This window comes from Ambystoma mexicanum, chromosome 9 (genome assembly GCF_040938575.1).
Source record: "Ambystoma mexicanum isolate Mex_15411 chromosome 9, UKY_AmexF1_1, whole genome shotgun sequence".
NCBI classification, from domain to species: Eukaryota; Metazoa; Chordata; class Amphibia; order Caudata; family Ambystomatidae; genus Ambystoma; species Ambystoma mexicanum.
The window spans coordinates 355,356,715-355,373,587 of record NC_090931.1 but is presented as its reverse complement, the minus strand read 5'-3'; the positions used below and the strand labels follow the sequence as shown (position 1 = coordinate 355,373,587).

Here is a 16,873-nt window from a genome sequence, read left to right as displayed (position 1 = left end):
GCCCACACGTACAGCGTCACTTACGCGGCGTGTACGTTCACCAATCACACGCTTTGTCACTCCTGCGTGTAGATCCATTTTCACCAATCACACGCTTTGTCACTTCTGCGTGTAGATCCATTTTCACCAATCACACGCTTTGTCACTCCTGCGTGTAGATCCATTTTCACCAATCACACGCTTTGTCACTTCTGCGTGTAGATCCATTTTCACCAATCACACGCTTTGTCACTTCTACGTGTAGATCCATTTTCACCAATCACACGCTTTGACACTGGGACGTGTCACGCAACAATTTCCTGCACGTGCAGGTGACTATAGGCGCGCATATGCTGTTGACGGGTTTACGCGCTAAGGGCCTTTGCTGACGTGTGGGATTTCACTCCCTATCAGGCTGTCCACGCGTTCACACACGAGAGACCACGCTCCTGGCCAGGAGGCCAAATTACTGCCCCCCAGAGCCCTGAGCACGCTCCCACCTGCCATCTGCTGCTGCCTGACTGCCTGCTGGCCACGTGCCCCACAGTGCTGGTGGGTGGGGGTGTTGGGAGACATGGGTGGGGGCCTGGTGGAGGGTGCCCCTGCACTGGTGGGGGTGGTGGGAGACATGGGTGGGGGCCTGGTGGAGGGTGCCCCTGGATGGTGGGGGTTGGGGGTGGTGGGAGGCATGGGTGGGGGCCTGGTGGAGGCTGCCCCTGGTGGCGGGGGGGTAGGGGTGGTGGGAGGCATGGGTGGGGGCCTGGTGGAGGCTGCCCCTGCACTGCTGGGGGTTGGGGGTGGTGGGAGGCATGGGTGGGGGCCTGGTGGAGGCTGCCCCTGGTGGCGGGGGGGTGGGGGTGGTGGGAGACATGGGTGGGGGCCTGGTGGAGGCTGCCCCTGCACTGCTGGGGGTTGGGGGTGGTGGGAGGCATGGGTGGGGGCCTGGTGGAGGCTGCCCCTGGTGGCGGGGGGGTGGGGGTGGTGGGAGACATGGGTGGGGGCGTGGTGGAGGCTGCCCCTGCACTGCTGGGGGTTGGGGGTGGTGGGAGGCATGGGTGGGGGCGTGGTGGAGGCTGCCCCTGCACTGCTGGGGGTTGGGGGTGGTGGGAGGCATGGGTGGGGGCCTGGTGGAGGCTGCCCCTGGTGGCGGGGGGGTGGGGGTGGTGGGAGACATGGGTGGGGGCGTGGTGGAGGCTGCCCCTGCACTGCTGGGGGTTGGGGGTGGTGGGAGGCATGGGTGGGGGCCTGGTGGAGGCTGCCCCTGCACTGCTGGGGGTTGGGGGTGGTGGGAGGCATGGGTGGGGGCCTGGTGGAGGCTACCCCTGGTGGTGGGGGGGTGGGGGTGGTGGGAGACATGGGTGGGGGCCTGGTGGAGGCTGCCCCTGCACTGCTGGGGGTTGGGGGTGGTGGGAGGCATGGGTGGGGGCCTGGTGGAGGCTGCCCCTGGTGGCGGGGGGGTGGGGGTGGTGGGAGACATGGGTGGGGGCGTGGTGGAGGCTGCCCCTGCACTGATGGGGGTTGGGGGTGGTGGGAGGCATGGGTGGGGGCGTGGTGGAGGCTGCCCCTGCACTGCTGGGGGTTGGGGGTGGTGGGAGGCATGGGTGGGGGCCTGGTGGAGGCTGCCCCTGGTGGCGGGAGGGTGGGGGTGGTGGGAGACATGGGTGGGGGCCTGGTGGAGGCTGCCCCTGGTGGCGGGGGGGTGGGGGTGGTGGGAGACATGGGTGGGGGCCTGGTGGAGGCTGCCCGTGCACTGCTGGGGGTTGGGGGTGGTGGGAGACATGGGTGGGGGCCTGGTGGAGGGTGCCCCTGGTGGCGGGGGGGTGGGGGTGGTGGGAGAAATGGGTGGGGGCCTGGTGGAGGCTGCCCCTGCACTGCTGGGGGTTGGGGGTGGTGGGAGGCATGGGTGGGGGCCTGGTGGAGGCTGCCCCTGGTGGCGGGGGGGTGGGGGTGGTGGGAGACATGGGTGGGGGCGTGGTGGAGGCTGCCCCTGCACTGCTGGGGGTTGGGGGTGGTGGGAGGCATGCGTGGGGGCCTGGTGGAGGCTGCCCCTGCACTGCTGGGGGTTGGGGGTGGTGGGAGGCATGGGTGGGGGCACTGGTGGAGGCTGCCCCTGGTGGCGGGAGGGTGGGGGTGGTGGGAGACATGGGTGGGGGCCTGGTGGAGGCTGCCCCTAGTGGCGGGGGGGTGGGGGTGGTGGGAGACATGGGTGGGGGCCTGGTGGAGGCGGCCCGTGCACTGCTGGGGGTTGGGGGTGGTGGGAGACATGGGTGGGGGCCTGGTGGAGGGTGCCCCTGGTGGCGGGGGGGTGGGGGTGGTGGGAGAAATGGGTGGGGGCCTGGTGGAGGCTGCCCCTGCACTGCTGGGGGTTGGGGGTGGTGGGAGGCATGGGTGGGGGCCTGGTGGAGGCTGCCCCTGGTGGCGGGGGGGTGGGGGTGGTGGGAGACATGGGTGGGGGCCTGGTGGAGGCTGCCCCTGCACTGCTGGGGGTTGGGGGTGGTGGGAGGCATGGGTGGGGGCCTGGTGGAGGCTGCCCCTGGTGGCGGGGGGGTGGGGGTGGTGGGAGACATGGGTGGGGGCGTGGTGGAGGCTGCCCCTGCACTGCTGGGGGTTGGGGGTGGTGGGAGGCATGGGTGGGGGCCTGGTGGAGGCTGCCCCTGCACTGCTGGGGGTTGGGGGTGGTGGGAGACATGGGTGGGGGCCTGGTGGAGGGTGCCCCTGGTGGCGGGGGGTGGGGGTGGTGGGAGAAATGGGCGGGGGCCTGGTGGAGGCTGCCCCTGCACTGCTGGGGGTTGGGGGTGGTGGGAGGCATGGGTGGGGGCCTGGTGGAGGCTGCCCCTGCACTGCTGGGGTTGGGGGTGGTGGGAGGCATGGGTGGGGGCCTGGTGGAGGCTGCCCCTGGTGGCGGGGGGGTGGGGGTGGTGGGAGACATGGGTGGGGGCCTGGTGGAGGCTGCCCCTGCACTGCTGGGGGTTGGGGGTGGTGGGAGGCATGGGTGGGGGCCTGGTGGAGGCTGCCCCTGCACTGCTGGGGGTTGGGGGTGGTGGGAGGCATGGGTGGGGGCCTGGTGGAGGCTGCCCCTGGTGGCGGGAGGGTGCGGGTGGTGGGAGACATGGGTGGGGGCCTGGTGGAGGGTGCCCCTGGTGACTGGGGGGGTGGGGGTGGTGGGAGACATGAGTGGGGGCCTGGTGGAGGGTGCCCCTGCACTGCTGGGGGGTGGGGGTGGTGGGAGACATGGTTGGGGGCCTGGTGGAGGGTGCCCCTGGATGGTGGGGGGTGGGTGTGCAGGTTAGTCCCGTTTTGTAGGCTGCCTGCAGGGGCCGTGGAGGGTGTACAGGGAACACCTGTGAGGACCCACCCAGCCTAATCGCGTGTGGCTTCCCACGCACCCCTGTAATACACGTACCCAGCCAAATCGCGTGTGATGATTCCCACGCACCCCTGTAATACACGTACCCAGCCAAATCGCGTGTGATAATTCCTGCGCACCCCTGTAATACACGTACCTGGCCAAATCGCATCCCTGTAATACACGTACCCAGCCGAATCGCATGTAAAACTTCCCGCGTACCCCTGTAATACACGTACCCTGGCTAATCGCATGTTGAACTTCCCGCATACCCCTGTAATACACGTACCCTGGCCAATCGCGTGTTAAACTTCCCGCGTACCCCTGTAATACACGTACCCTGGCTAATCGCGTGTTAAACTTCCCGCATACCCCTGTAATACACGTACCCTGGCCAATCGCGTGTTAAACTTCCCGCGTACCCCTGTAATACACGTACCCTGGCTAATCGCGTGTTAAACTTCCCGCGTACCCCTGTAATACACGTACCCTGGCTAATCGCATGTTAAACTTCCCGCATACCCCTGTAATACACGTACCCTGGCTAATCGCGTGTTAAACTTCCCGCGTACCCCTGTAATACACGTACCCTGGCTAATCGCATGTTAAACTTACCGCATACCCCTGTAATACACGTACCCTGGCTAATCGCGTGTTATACTTCCAGCGTACCCCTGTAATACACGTACCCTGGCTAATCGCGTGTATAACTTCACGCGTACCCCTGATATGCACGTTACCCGCTTTGCGTTCCTTGTTTGGCAGCCCTGTAAACTGGTCCAGGGTTAGCGCAGCCCTTTGCGATGATTTAGCGATTTTGATGGCTTTTCCTTGCGCGAGGGCGTTCTTGGGGGCGTTACTGGCGCTGCTGCAGGGTCGCTGCGATACTCTGCGCCACGGCTGGTTTGGGAGCCTAAAATCCATGAATACGCTGTGCGCGGAAATCGGTTTTAGCGCACATGCCTGGCGCAGTCAATCGCACGCGGACACTCTGCGCCAGCCGCTTGCGACACTTTTCTGCGAAATTCTATGAATTACCCTAGTGCTTAATTCCAGAACACTCCTGGAAGAAGCCAGATCCAAGGCCAGTCTTTCTTTTCTAATAATACATGGTCTTGGGGACATATCTTATGCGTTTCCTTACAACTTGTTACTCCTACGGGAGTAGAAACCACTGTGTTTTTCAAGATGTTAAGCATTCAAAAAAGGCCCTGCATTGTAAACTTGCGGATTACATTTAAACCCACACTCAGTTACATCATAACCTATTTGCTTTAAGGGTGCTGACTCTTTAATAATAGTGTAATAAACAATTCTTGAAACAATGTCCAAAGGGACACAATCAGTTCACTCTGGGTTGAAGAATTCAAAACTGTCGATATCTTTTGATGAGATTGCCCTTAGATTTGGCACCCCCGCAAATAGGGCTAAAATGTTCGAGCAGGTCAGTATCAAAGGTGTGTCGTCCCAACACAGTCTGTCCACTAGGACTCTGGGAGGCTGAGAATCATCCCCCTGCTTGCATTGCATTCTAGGGTGCACTTTGGGCCCACCAAGGCTGTTATTTTGTACTTGCCCATGGTAACTCCTAAGAAAGAACTCAGAGCCAATTGCACCCCTCAAAACATTGGTTGTCGGGGCAAACACTGTGTCTGGCCGTATGCCACCACAAGGGTTCTGATGTTGCTGGTGCCTAACACCGCTGACTGAGCCCAAGTCACAGACTCCCCTCAGGGGATTACAAGCGTTTAATGGGCAAAGCTCTGTCTGCTTGCCACACCCAAAATGATCTCTCTTATCGGTAGCCATAGACTGAGGGCTAGAAAGACAAGTGTAGGAAGGATACTTCCCAGGCCTTTGTGCCCGCCCCTGTACCAGAAGAACTGTGGCTTCAAGAAGGGTCCCCTATTGCTCTCCCAACACCTGCCCAAGCACTATCATCCTGCTCAGTTTGTATGGCGGTGGAGACTTTACCATTAAAAAAAACCCTGAAGGGTGGTTTGCATCTGATTGACAGATGCCACTTAAGCCATCCGATTGAGTAGCAATGGAGACTTTACCTTTAGCAGCGACCACTGATAGAAAGTTCACAACAGGTTGAAAAATGCCACCCAAACCTGATGACTGTCCGACCTGAATAGCTTGAGTAACAATCGAAATATGATTATTAGAGGCCTCACCAGAATGTGGGGTGCACATAACCGAGTAATGTCACCCATGCCGGGTGATCGATTAACTTGCACAGTTTGTATAGCAACGGAAGCTCTGCAGATTGAAATTGCACTTGTATGCACGATTGAAGCAATTGAAGGAAGTCCATATGTACTCTTAGACTCAGCCAAATTCAATGTCTTCGATGCAGTGTCTCACTCTGTCTGATGTTGAAAGGTTCTAACATTCATGTTAGAAAGACTGGTAGACTTTCTACTCTGCGCAAAAGATTCCTGTATGGTCAGGTTCCTCAAAACCTTTCTTGACAAACTCCTGTTAGCCTTTTCATTTCAAACATTTGATCTTCCAAAGGTAAAATACCTGGCTTCAGTAGGTTCCTCAGACCACAGATCTTTAATCAAATTATGTATATACTGTGCCGTAGTCATCGTTGCCAATATGGAAAGAATTAACAAGTAAATAAGTCTGACCACCAACAGTCAGCCAATCATCTGCCGGGGACAGCTGAGACTGCTCCAAACACTGCGGTGCTCGCGTTGGCACTGAGGTTTTTTGGAATAAACTTCTCATCGGCCCTTCTGCAACACTGTAGCCACTGAGGGAAGACTGCCAAGACCGCTCCCAATTCTGCACCAAACTCCACGACGCTCTGAGTTATCTCCTGCTGCAACGATGTAGCCACTGGGAAAGACTGCTAAGACTGCTCCCAACTTTGCTCCAAACTCTGCAATGCTCTGCGTTCACACAGAGGTTTTATAGAATAAACTCATCGGTCCTGCTGCAACACTGTAGCCACTGAGGAAAGAGTGCTAAGAATCCTCCTAATTCTGCTCCAAACTTCGGCTAGGGAAGGGCTGTAGAACATGCTTGATTGAGTTTGCTAATGCACTATATGTAGAAAAATGATGCATGGTCCCAGGGCACGAGGTCAAGTAAGTCTCTTCGTCATCAGCCACATACAAGTTCACAATGCATGATAGGGAGCATGTCTGTATTGTGGTTTAGTTAGACCTATTCTACTGCACAACTTGTCTATTTTAGTATTAATACATTCCATGGGTATATCCAATCTTATGCATATGACATTGGACAGGCGACTAAAAACAGCCTCCATCGTTTTTCGTAGCAAACAATATATTGTATGAAGTCTTTCTTCTGTAGTTGTAGACAGTTGTTAAACGTTAGACTCAACAGCCTGCACGTGTTTTGTGGCTACTCCTTTTTCAAGACTGATTCAATAAGCACAAGACATAGAGTTCCGAAAATAATAAATCAAAACACGCACGTTAGGCAAGAATCACGCTAGGAAGATGTTTATCAGTGGGAAGAGCTAATTGGCATGTACACAGAAAGAATGGGCAAATTGTTCAGCAATGATTTGTTATACGCAGATTATCTGGAGAAGTCTTCAATGCACAGGGGACTGACAAAGGGAATGAACACCGAGTTGTACGTCATGAAATCATCTCTTCATTTTCATCTAATGCAAATGTTGTGGCAATATCCAAGTTTTAATTCTCATCTTGGTACAATTTTAACTCAATGGGAAGGTAGAGAGTTAGAAGGTGAGAGGAAGTGGGAAAGGAAGCACCAGGTCTATGTAAGCAGGAGTTGAGGATGACTGTTCATATGGCCGCATAAATGAGACGACCAGGGCTGGAGATGTGTGAGGGGGTGCAGTGATGAGGATGAGGCTAAAGCAAAAGGAGATTGAGGGTCTGATGTGGGAGGGAAGTTGAAGAAGGTTATGGAGGGTTCCCTCTATTTAAAGTTAGCTGCAGCAAAATTCGAAAACAGAAAACAGCAGATATTTGTGATGTCCTAAAGATGAAATTGCAGAGAGTAAATCACATAGAATCAACTAGGATACTGCACAGGGCAACACAACGCCCTCTACCCACTCATTGGGCGCATTCCTGCATCTCCCCAAGGTTGATAGGGAAGATCCAAAGCCACCCAAAACCTTCATATCTCTTCTAAGATAGCAATAAAGGTTCTCCTTATGATGGTGGTGTCTTATGAAGTTGGCTCCTTTCTAACACAGTCACAGTTGGATGGCAATTGTCTTAATATTTAACTGCATGAGATTTGAACTTGTTTATTATTGGTGGTGCAGGCTTCACATATTTCTTCACCAAACCAGTGAGCTGCCTGGGCCTTAGAGCAGACAGCCCATACTGGATTTCCAGTTTCTAGTTCATGAAAAAAGGCTTTCTAACAATGTACATGCTTTATTGACAAATCGCATATTGCAATTTAAGATGTATTGTAGAAAAAGAGAACACAAGTAAGATTGGTCAGACGAGGCCATACATAATTAGAATATTCAATAGTACAGAAGAATCATGATTCCATGTTATGCAAAAGATATAAATCATTATAGTACCTCTTTATTTTTCTTTCACAGCCCCAGAAGTGCTGAAGCTGGACCCTATGACGGCTCATCCTCTTCTGGACCTGTCCAAGGGGGACACTGTGGTGCAGTGCAGACTCCTATACAACCGACGAGACAGCAATCCTGAACGCTTTGACTACAGCAACTGCGTCCTAGCCAACAAAGGCTTCTCTACAGGCAAGCACTACTGGGAGGTGGTCGTAGGTGGCAAGCAGAAGTGGCGTCTGGGCATCATGAAGGGCACCACCAGCCGCAAGGGCAAGCTGGTAAAATCTCCTGAGAATGGCATCTGGGTTATCGGCCTGAAGGAAGGCAAAATGTATGAGGCCTTCACTAATCCCCGTGTCACACTGCCACTCACTGCCCGGCCACAGCGGATAGGGATTTTTCTTGATTACGAGAGGGGCGAGCTGTCCTTCTACAATGCTGATAGTCCTCATGAGCTCATCCACATCTACAGCTTCCATGCAGAGTTCCAAGGCAAGCTCTTCCCACTCCTGGATGCCTGCTGGCAAGAACGGGGCACAAACACACTGCCTCTCATCTTGCCCTCTGCATGAGGGACAGGCAGGGCCCTTTTGATGATTTCCTGCGCTGTGTATGATGTTTTGTTCTGCGCTGAATGACAGCATGGATTGAAACCCGCTTGAAGGAACTGCCTGCTTCCCGGGCCACAGTTAATAGGCTCAGAAGAAAAGGTTGAAAATGATGGAAACAACGAGGAGGTGCAGGAATGTAAGGAAGGAGGGCAACTCAAGGAGGCCTTTCTTCCATTTCTGGGTGGACAAGACTGATGCTCTAGCAAGCTTCTTGAATTAGACACTGTGTAACAGTATCACAAATATGAACAAAAAATAACTAAAAATCAAATCATCCCTGAAGCTTGAATGTCAGTCGCTCATAGTTTCGTAATCTGCAGGATTGAAAATTAGTTAGTGATACCCTCTGGCTTTCTTGCATCTTTCATATAGAGACTGTTCAAAAAATAGGTGACTTGGTGACCTCCAGACTGCACTAGATCATTTTGGATACTGCTATAGAAAGGGTTACTTGATTGAATCCCTTCCTCCACAGGGTTTGAGTCTCAAATGAGAGGTTCAGTATAAGCCACAAATTTCCACTGAAGAACCTTGCTGGTTTTACCAAAGATGGGAGGAGTTTTCCTGCAGAAGGGCCTTATCTTTTCACAAACAGAAGACAGACATCAAACAAATTTCACTTTTGATTCTGTAAAAGACAAAGCCTAAGAAAGCATCTAAAAATAAAGCTCATTTATGAAAGTGGTGTGTGTTCTTTATGCCCTGAGGTGAACTGCTGATAAAAAGAGCTTGAGTGAAAGATTTCCCAATATTAGAATGATGTGTTAACATTGTGGATAGACAGGATCACTAGTGGCGCTGATGATTACATTTATTCCAATTTGAAACAAAGAAATGTGGTTGCTAGATAGCGGTTACCAAGACGTCTGTCATCTAAAGAAAAGCTCTGGTGCGCCCTGCAACCATAACACATATTCCTGCCTAGTGATCTGTAAATACACCCCAACATCAAGAAGAAATTGGTGGCTGACCGCAGCACGAGAGCTCTAACCTTTTTGCGGTCTCTGTTGGTGCTCTACTGCTCCTGTGGTGAGTGTTCCTGCTGAAACCATTGCAGGCCTCGTATGTGGTGCTAGAGCTAGGCTAGGGAGCTTTCCTTGGGAAATGGTGAACTGACAGGATGGCCCACCCAGTTGTTAATGCCATTGTGTGGACACTGCACACCAGGTTGGGATGGTGCAGCACTGGTAGTAGCCCACATGTGTACCCACGGCTGCGCACGATGTTGCAGTTTTGGTGGGGCATGAACCTGCTCTTCTGATAGGTGCATGTAGCATAAGGGAGGTTTGGAGAGAGCAGCTGCTAGAGGGTGCATAGATTCAGCAAATAAGGCCTTGGCATGGCTGCTGAGTGTGGACGGCCTGCAGCAGCACACATATGGCGATGTGTTGAGAGTAGAAGCCACGCTGGAGCCAGAGAAGATAATGTTAGTAAGAGGATGCCTGGCAGTGTGAGGTACTTTCCTTCCATCATGCAAAGAAACAAGCCAGACCTTTCATGAAAAAAAATAAAGAAATGCCTTAAGGTAATGTTTGCTTTGGAGACAATGAAAGGAACGTTAGATTTAAAAGCAGACAATGTATTGGCGTGGAAGAAGCTACACCTTTTTAGGGGTGATGATGATCTAAATACGACTGCTACCTCCTGCCACAAATGCCCCCACAACTGTTGGAGGCCTCTTGGTTGAACAATTTTTGACAAAGAGGAAATGGAACCCAAGGCATAGACATGGTAAAGGGTGGCATTCCAAGGTTGGCGGGGCGGTAATTCCCCATTGAACCATGGCCCTTCCCCATTCCCATTTTCGCCCCATAGGGCTCTATGGGAATGGGGAAGGCGCTAAATACGGTACCGCAAATTGCGGTACCGTACTTAGCACCAAGGTCCCTTTGCGGGTCCCTACTTTAACGGCTGGTCGGGTCCGGCAAAGGGAACTCGTAGTAAGGCGCTAAGTGTTTAACGGCGCCGCAGCCTTTTACGGCGCCGTTAAACACTTAGCACCAGGGTCGTAATGAGGCCCACTGTGTCCGAATTTCATTCCTGACCCCTCACAGTTGTCTGCACTGAAAATGTAAATTTACCTTGGCCAATTGGTGTGTTTTAATTGAAGCATCGACCATTTAAACACCCCATTGCCTAAGCGCAGCAGTTCAATGTTTGAAAAGTTCATGGGTGGAATTGATGCCATCTTTGGGAGAGTGTACACTCCTTCCAGCAAGTTGAAGGTTTTCAAAGAGGATTTTACAGGATAACCAAAACTGGAAGAGGAGTGGGGGAGACAGACGAAAGTCGAGCTGAAACAGTCCCAGTCGAAGACCTCGAGTGAGATCTGGGCACAATCCTATGGTTTCCATAGAGTGCCAAATTAGCAAGCATGAACACATTCAGAGAAGAGATCCTTGGAGATGGCCTTAGCAACTGCTTAATCTTGCTGCAATTCAACAGAGAAAGGGCATATTGGCCTAAACCTGGCATGCCTATGCCACCGAAAATAGCGTGGATATTTACCATAATCATGGTGACATCATGAGAGGGGCACTATAGCTGATAGAAAAAATGTACCAAAGCACTAAGCTTTCACTAAAGTGATTCTGTTTGCTACACGTATCTTCACAAGAACGTCTCATGAAGTACTCCATGCTTTATCCAGTCAGGTCGTTCATTATGCATAAAGATAATACTCACTTTTTCAACAATCCAGAAGAAGCAATCAATCATGTTAAAAGACATATAGGGCAGGATTCTCAAAACTCTTTTTGACACAAATGAGTAGATTGGCATCTCCTCACTTGCGCCCAAAAAGGTAGCAACCCCAATTCACAACGGGGGGTGGGAGGGAGGCTGGCGGGCGGGTGTGTGTGTGTGTGTGTGTGTGTGTGTCTGTGCGCGTGCGCGTGACTGCGCTGTGAAAAGGCTGATCTGCCATCTTGGAATCTCCACTTCCACCCATTTGCGCAGGAGCTCTTATGAAGAATTCAAGGAATAGAGTTGGTGGGATTGGAAACTCTTCTATGTCCTGCAAGCATCATGATTAGCCTGCAGCAGTGAAACCTTGTGGGAGACTAAGGTCAGTATACTCTGTCTCCCCATTATCTGCATATGGATCCTGAAGTCTGCATGGACATAGCCTGCAGTTTTCCACTCTTCATCTTGGTTTGAGTTTCTTAAAGGTCCCGTAATAGGTGATGTAATGTGGCAGTCTCCTGCCCAAGGCCCAAGTGCTATGGGGAGACCAGGGGATCCTGCCCATCCGCCCCAGGGCCTTACATTACATAGCGGGTGGTTGGAACAGCCCTTGAGACGCACACATAAAGAGGGCTAGGCACGGCACTACGCCATTTCTAAAGTGCTGAAGCCTGGATTAGAATCTGTGGCATTGTTTTCTCCACAATCACAGATGGACGTGACATTTGACAACCCTTGACGCTTCAAAGATAAGGCAGCAAAGGAAGGGCCATCAAATGATCCTTTATGCTGATGATGTTCTAATGTATGTTTTTTTTTTAAAAAAGTTGGTGGAAGTCTGGGGCTGCACTAAAAGAAGTGAAGAGGAATGGCTAATGAGCACAGACGCTAAGTACTGATGTTGAAGTGATACTGACTTTAACATATCACTGGCCGATCAATTAAATCACAGTGGTTGCCAGGCAGTCCACGGTGTTTTTAAGCAGCAAGATTGAGGTAGTGGTTGAGGTAGTGCTTGCATCACCAACATGATAGTCATGATTATAATCCAGACCTTCTGATTACAAAGTCTTACTCTGACAGTAAACTACATCTCTCCTAGCCAGTCTTCTTGGTGTAGTGCTTATACGTGTGTTCAGTTTATTTTTAAGCATTGGCAGATTTGATAGATAATTGAAGGGGAAGGGGCTAACATGATTTGCCCTCTATCAAATACTTAATTAAATGGGGGTGCCAGGATTAAAATCCTGATCTTCTCGTTGCAAAGTCTGCTATTTTGCTCCTGAGAGGCATTTCTCCCGTCGCCCCCAAGCTCCTGTCCGATCTTTGAGATTTAATGCAGCACATTATACTAAATCCAGTTTTTCTGTGCATTACCATATTTGGAAAATAAGGAAAACGGAGTACAGCTAGTTCAAGCGATGTGCCGAAGATCAAACAATTTGGGTTAAATGCTGAATCCGGGGTTAGAATCCATGCCCTCTTTTTGTAAAGTGAGCAGTTCAGCCGCCACTTGACCACATACATGTTCTCCTAGCCAGTCTATTGGTGTAATAAGGTCTTTTTTTATAGTGGTGTTGATTTATTTCTAAGCACTCCCACACATGTCAGAGAAGCAAGGCAATGCACAGGACGATATATTGATTTGCCTAAAATCGCACAATGTTGGCCAAGTGTGGAACCCAGGATTATAACCCGGATTTTCTGCCATTAATCATTTCTGCTGAATGACATGTTTTTTGTCAAATTGTTTTCCCACGTTTTTTGCAACTTTTGTACTGCAAGCATGAAGATGGTAAGTTTAGGTAAGGTATATAGAAAGGGTGGGGGCGGAAGGGTGTGTGCAGGTAAATAAAAAAGCAGTAGAATCAGCAAAAATAAATTCTGCGAAATGTCATTCGGCAAAATATATTTGGGGATCAGATCTGATTTTCTAGTTCTTTGGTTGGAAATGTATCCCTGAAACCACTTATTTCCTCTCCTATCCTGCCTTCCCTTACTCACCTCCTTTCCCCCTCCTCCTCATTTCCTCAATGTTATCCTCTATTTCCTCTACTCGCATTTGCCTCTGGCCAGTGGAATAGGGGATGACATGGGCCCTGGGAGATTGGGTAGATGTTAGTCCTGTTTCTGTGTGGCTGTGGGCATGGATGAAGGGCGGGTGCCTCTAAGGGGCAGATGATGGACTTGGATGGAATGTTTTTATTAGCGTGGAGGATGTTCCTGAGAGGGTTTGGCTGGAAGGTCGCTCTGTGTCTGTTTAGGGTGGAAAGAGAATGGGTAACTGTGGTGATGGAGGGGGACTGTTGGAATATGTCTTTAGGGGCATTCATTGAATATGTGTGTGCAGAAATGCATATGGGCTTTTGAGGGAGGTTGGACTGTGCCTATGAGGGTTGGGTTATGTCTGTGAGGAAGGTGACCATGAAGCCTAATAGATACATGAGCAATACACCTGAGATGTTTGATTTGTAATTGTACTAATCCTGCATGAGATTGTTATGGCTAATCCAGACAAGAAGTTTATTTTTTTTAATATTGCATATGATCAATATTACTATGCCTTATTTTTGATCATCTACTGATCATGATAGCAAATCCCCCTACTCGTTGATCTCTTGCCTGTTCAACATTGCAAATGCTGCTTGATAGCCATTACTCCTAATCACATCTCATGGCAATTCTTGCCAGTTCTGTTTAAGAGTAAAATTGCTCTGCGATGGGCAGGGATGTGGCCCTTATTCGTCAATACACATGAAATGAATGTAACAAAAATGTAGTGGAAGAAAAACCCTTAATGGTATTAAAGTGGCTACGCATGCTGGCTCAGTGACCCTAATGTTTGGTTTAAAGTGAGAAATTGTTCAGTGATCGTTTGTTCCTGGTAAATTATTTGTTTAGTAGAGGATTTTGCAGGGCTGCAGGATGGGGTAGGTGGACAGGGAGCAAACAGCAAAGAGTGGTCACAGAAGCGCCTGTTGGCTTTAAACAGACCTCTGGGGGAGGTGCACACAGGGGAACTGAGGGGAAGAGACCTAGCTCTGTGTTACAGCAGCAGTGAGTCAAAAGCCCTGGCCTCATACTATGCAAGCCACATAGGGCTTCAGATGCTCGCAAAACATCTGCCTCAGGGGTAATGGGGCGATCTGGATGGAGCCGGTGTCCCTTTCAGCTTCATTCTAAATCATCCCAAATCTGCATGCCATGCCAGTCTGCCGAAGGACGCCGCACTATGCTAATATTGGAACAGAAAGGAATTGGGAGGAAGGCAAGCTGGAAATCCATATGCCCTCTTGTTGCATCAAGAGCGGGGTACATAAACACAGATCGTGCCAGTGATCGTACAACATTGTACCAAGTGGGCCAAGATAGACTGTGCATGTTGCGAGTTGCTTGGGATTGTTTTTTTCCATAAAAACAAGAAGGCAATCAGCACACTTGCTCTCAATTCTGAGAGCCAGTTTATGGCAGCTGGTAACAATGCACAAGCATAGGAGAAATTAGGGATTAATATGGATGGTTAATGTGGGTGGCTGAAGGAAAGAAATGCTGGGAGAACTGGTGTGTAAAGGCTGTAGTGCAGGAGACCCCTCCATCCCAGCAGGACTAGAGGGGTGAAAGGGGTGAATCGGAGTCACACCTTACCTGGGCACAGCCCTGTGCCCCTCCTTTACTTCTTAGGCTCATTCTATGCTCCTAGGCTACCAGTTTGTTTCTGGGCACTAGCATCTGGGGGCACACAATGTGCATCACCGCTGCAGGCCCACCATAAGCACTTTTCTTTGCACTTCTGTCACAATGCCCTATGCTTCAATTGGCATGCTAGTGTCTTTAGTTGGCGTGGTAGATTTTCTTTATGTACATCAATAGTCTAGTTATTACCAAAAATGTGATGGGTGGAAGGTTTTGAATGAATCTTAATGACTGGCATAGCTCTGAGAAACATTCCACACCATTATTTACTAACCCGTCTGCGCTGTTGCAGGAGATGACCAGCCATTTGCAAATCAGTCTTGGGCCTGCCATCAATGGGAGCAGTCCAGCACAGACTGCTAGACCAAGCCCCCTCTACACGGAAACACAAGCAACCCCAGACATGATTCAGCCTTGTTGTACGGAGGATAGCACAGGGGCATAGGCGCTAGTCTTGGAAGCAGGACCATGCAGAGCAATAGAGTTTTGAATCCAGGATCCGCGCTTAGAAACCGAACTCGGGTATTAAGCGCGTTATAAAAGAAATAACATTTCTCTTACATTTTTCTTGTTTGGTCTCATCACTAAGGTGCAGCTTGGTTCCCTAAGGTGTAGCAAGCAAAGGACCCACGTCTGGGCATACCCACTTAGGGAGACAAATTAGACCCAAACATGTTATGGGTGGAAGGTTATGAATTAATCTTAACCACGAGAATTGCTATGGGAAAACTTCCACACCATTGGTTTATTCCCACCTGTGCCATTGCAAAAGGGGACCAGCCATTTGAACATTATTCATGGTCCTGCCCCAGTGTGAGCAGTACTGTCCGAACTGCTACACCATGTAACATCTGCACGGAAATCAAGCAACCCTAAACATGTCTCAGCCTTGTTGGGTGATAGTGAGGTGCAGCTGTGTTCCTCATCCCTTGTTTGCCACCAATAGTCTAGGGCTATTTCTAACTTGGAAGTGGACACACCTAGTGTCAGGTGGGAGAAATTGGGCATATTGATCTTCAGCGCTAATGTGGTACTCATTTCTAAAACAGCAGCTGGTCTCCAAAAACATCTTAACATATTCCATGCATGTATTCAAACCAACAAGACAGAATGCATAGCTTCCTATATTCATAGGCGATGGTAACTATCCCAGCTTCTATTAGGCAAAAATGTGATGACAATAGTTGTCTTCGGATATCGTGAGGTCTGTCTGATGCGCCATCAGATTGAAAAAACCCATGATTACTGTCTAGGCAGGGTGGCTTTATTTCAAATTTCGCCAAACGTTTAGGTGAAACATCAGAGTCAGCAGCCATGGAGATGTGTAGGGCCATGGTATCCTGTTATCACCTATTCTGCCAAAATCAAACCACTTGACTATTGGGTGAAAATGTGGAACTTGCCAGTTACTGAGCAGCCTTAACTGAAACATTTCTATCAGATGATGCAACCTAGTTATCATGGCTGAAAAACATTAAGTATGTGGGCTATGCTGTTGTTGGGAAGGAGAGAGGGTCTTCCCACCCCCTAGGCGATACCGAATGATAAATAAACACTAAGAGAGCACATCCAAGGAGCAGTGGGGTGCACATAGAGGAGGGTGCGCAATCACTTTAGGGCATGCATTGCAAGCTATATGGTAGATGCGGTTGTGAATGCCATCTTGACGAACAGCAGCCATTTTAGAATGTAGGCCCAACTGCAGTGAACAGCATTATGTATGTTAGTATTAGATGCCTTGCAAGTGCACGGACACCACCCGACCCTGGCCAGGTTTCAGAGATCCATAAAACGCTCCATTCTCCCAGAACTTACAGGAACTCATGCACAGGGAAGAATGGGCCCTGCAAGGTCATGTGAAGGGAGCAGAGCGCTGCAGTACCACGGAGCAGATAGCAAGGCCCTCGTGCCCCCAATGATCCTCACATAAGAAATACAGCTTCATCATGCTTTCATCCTATGACGCCTGCATGCCACAGCATCACCCAAACCCAGACCACTGAC

General features: G+C 50.6%; 1 protein-coding gene across 2 annotated transcripts in view; it reads left to right on the top strand.

The window, feature by feature from the left end:
• TRIM50 (tripartite motif containing 50) overlaps positions 1–9,172 on the top strand; it is a 360,887-nt gene extending 351,715 nt beyond the window's left edge. For both annotated transcript variants that reach the window (XM_069614781.1, XM_069614782.1), the window contains exon 7: positions 7,905–9,172. In XM_069614781.1, the coding sequence (XP_069470882.1) occupies positions 7,905–8,452 (548 nt within the window). In that variant the 3' untranslated portion in view covers positions 8,453–9,172. The remainder of the gene's footprint in view (positions 1–7,904) is intronic.
• The last annotated feature ends 7,701 nt before the right edge of the window (positions 9,173–16,873 follow it).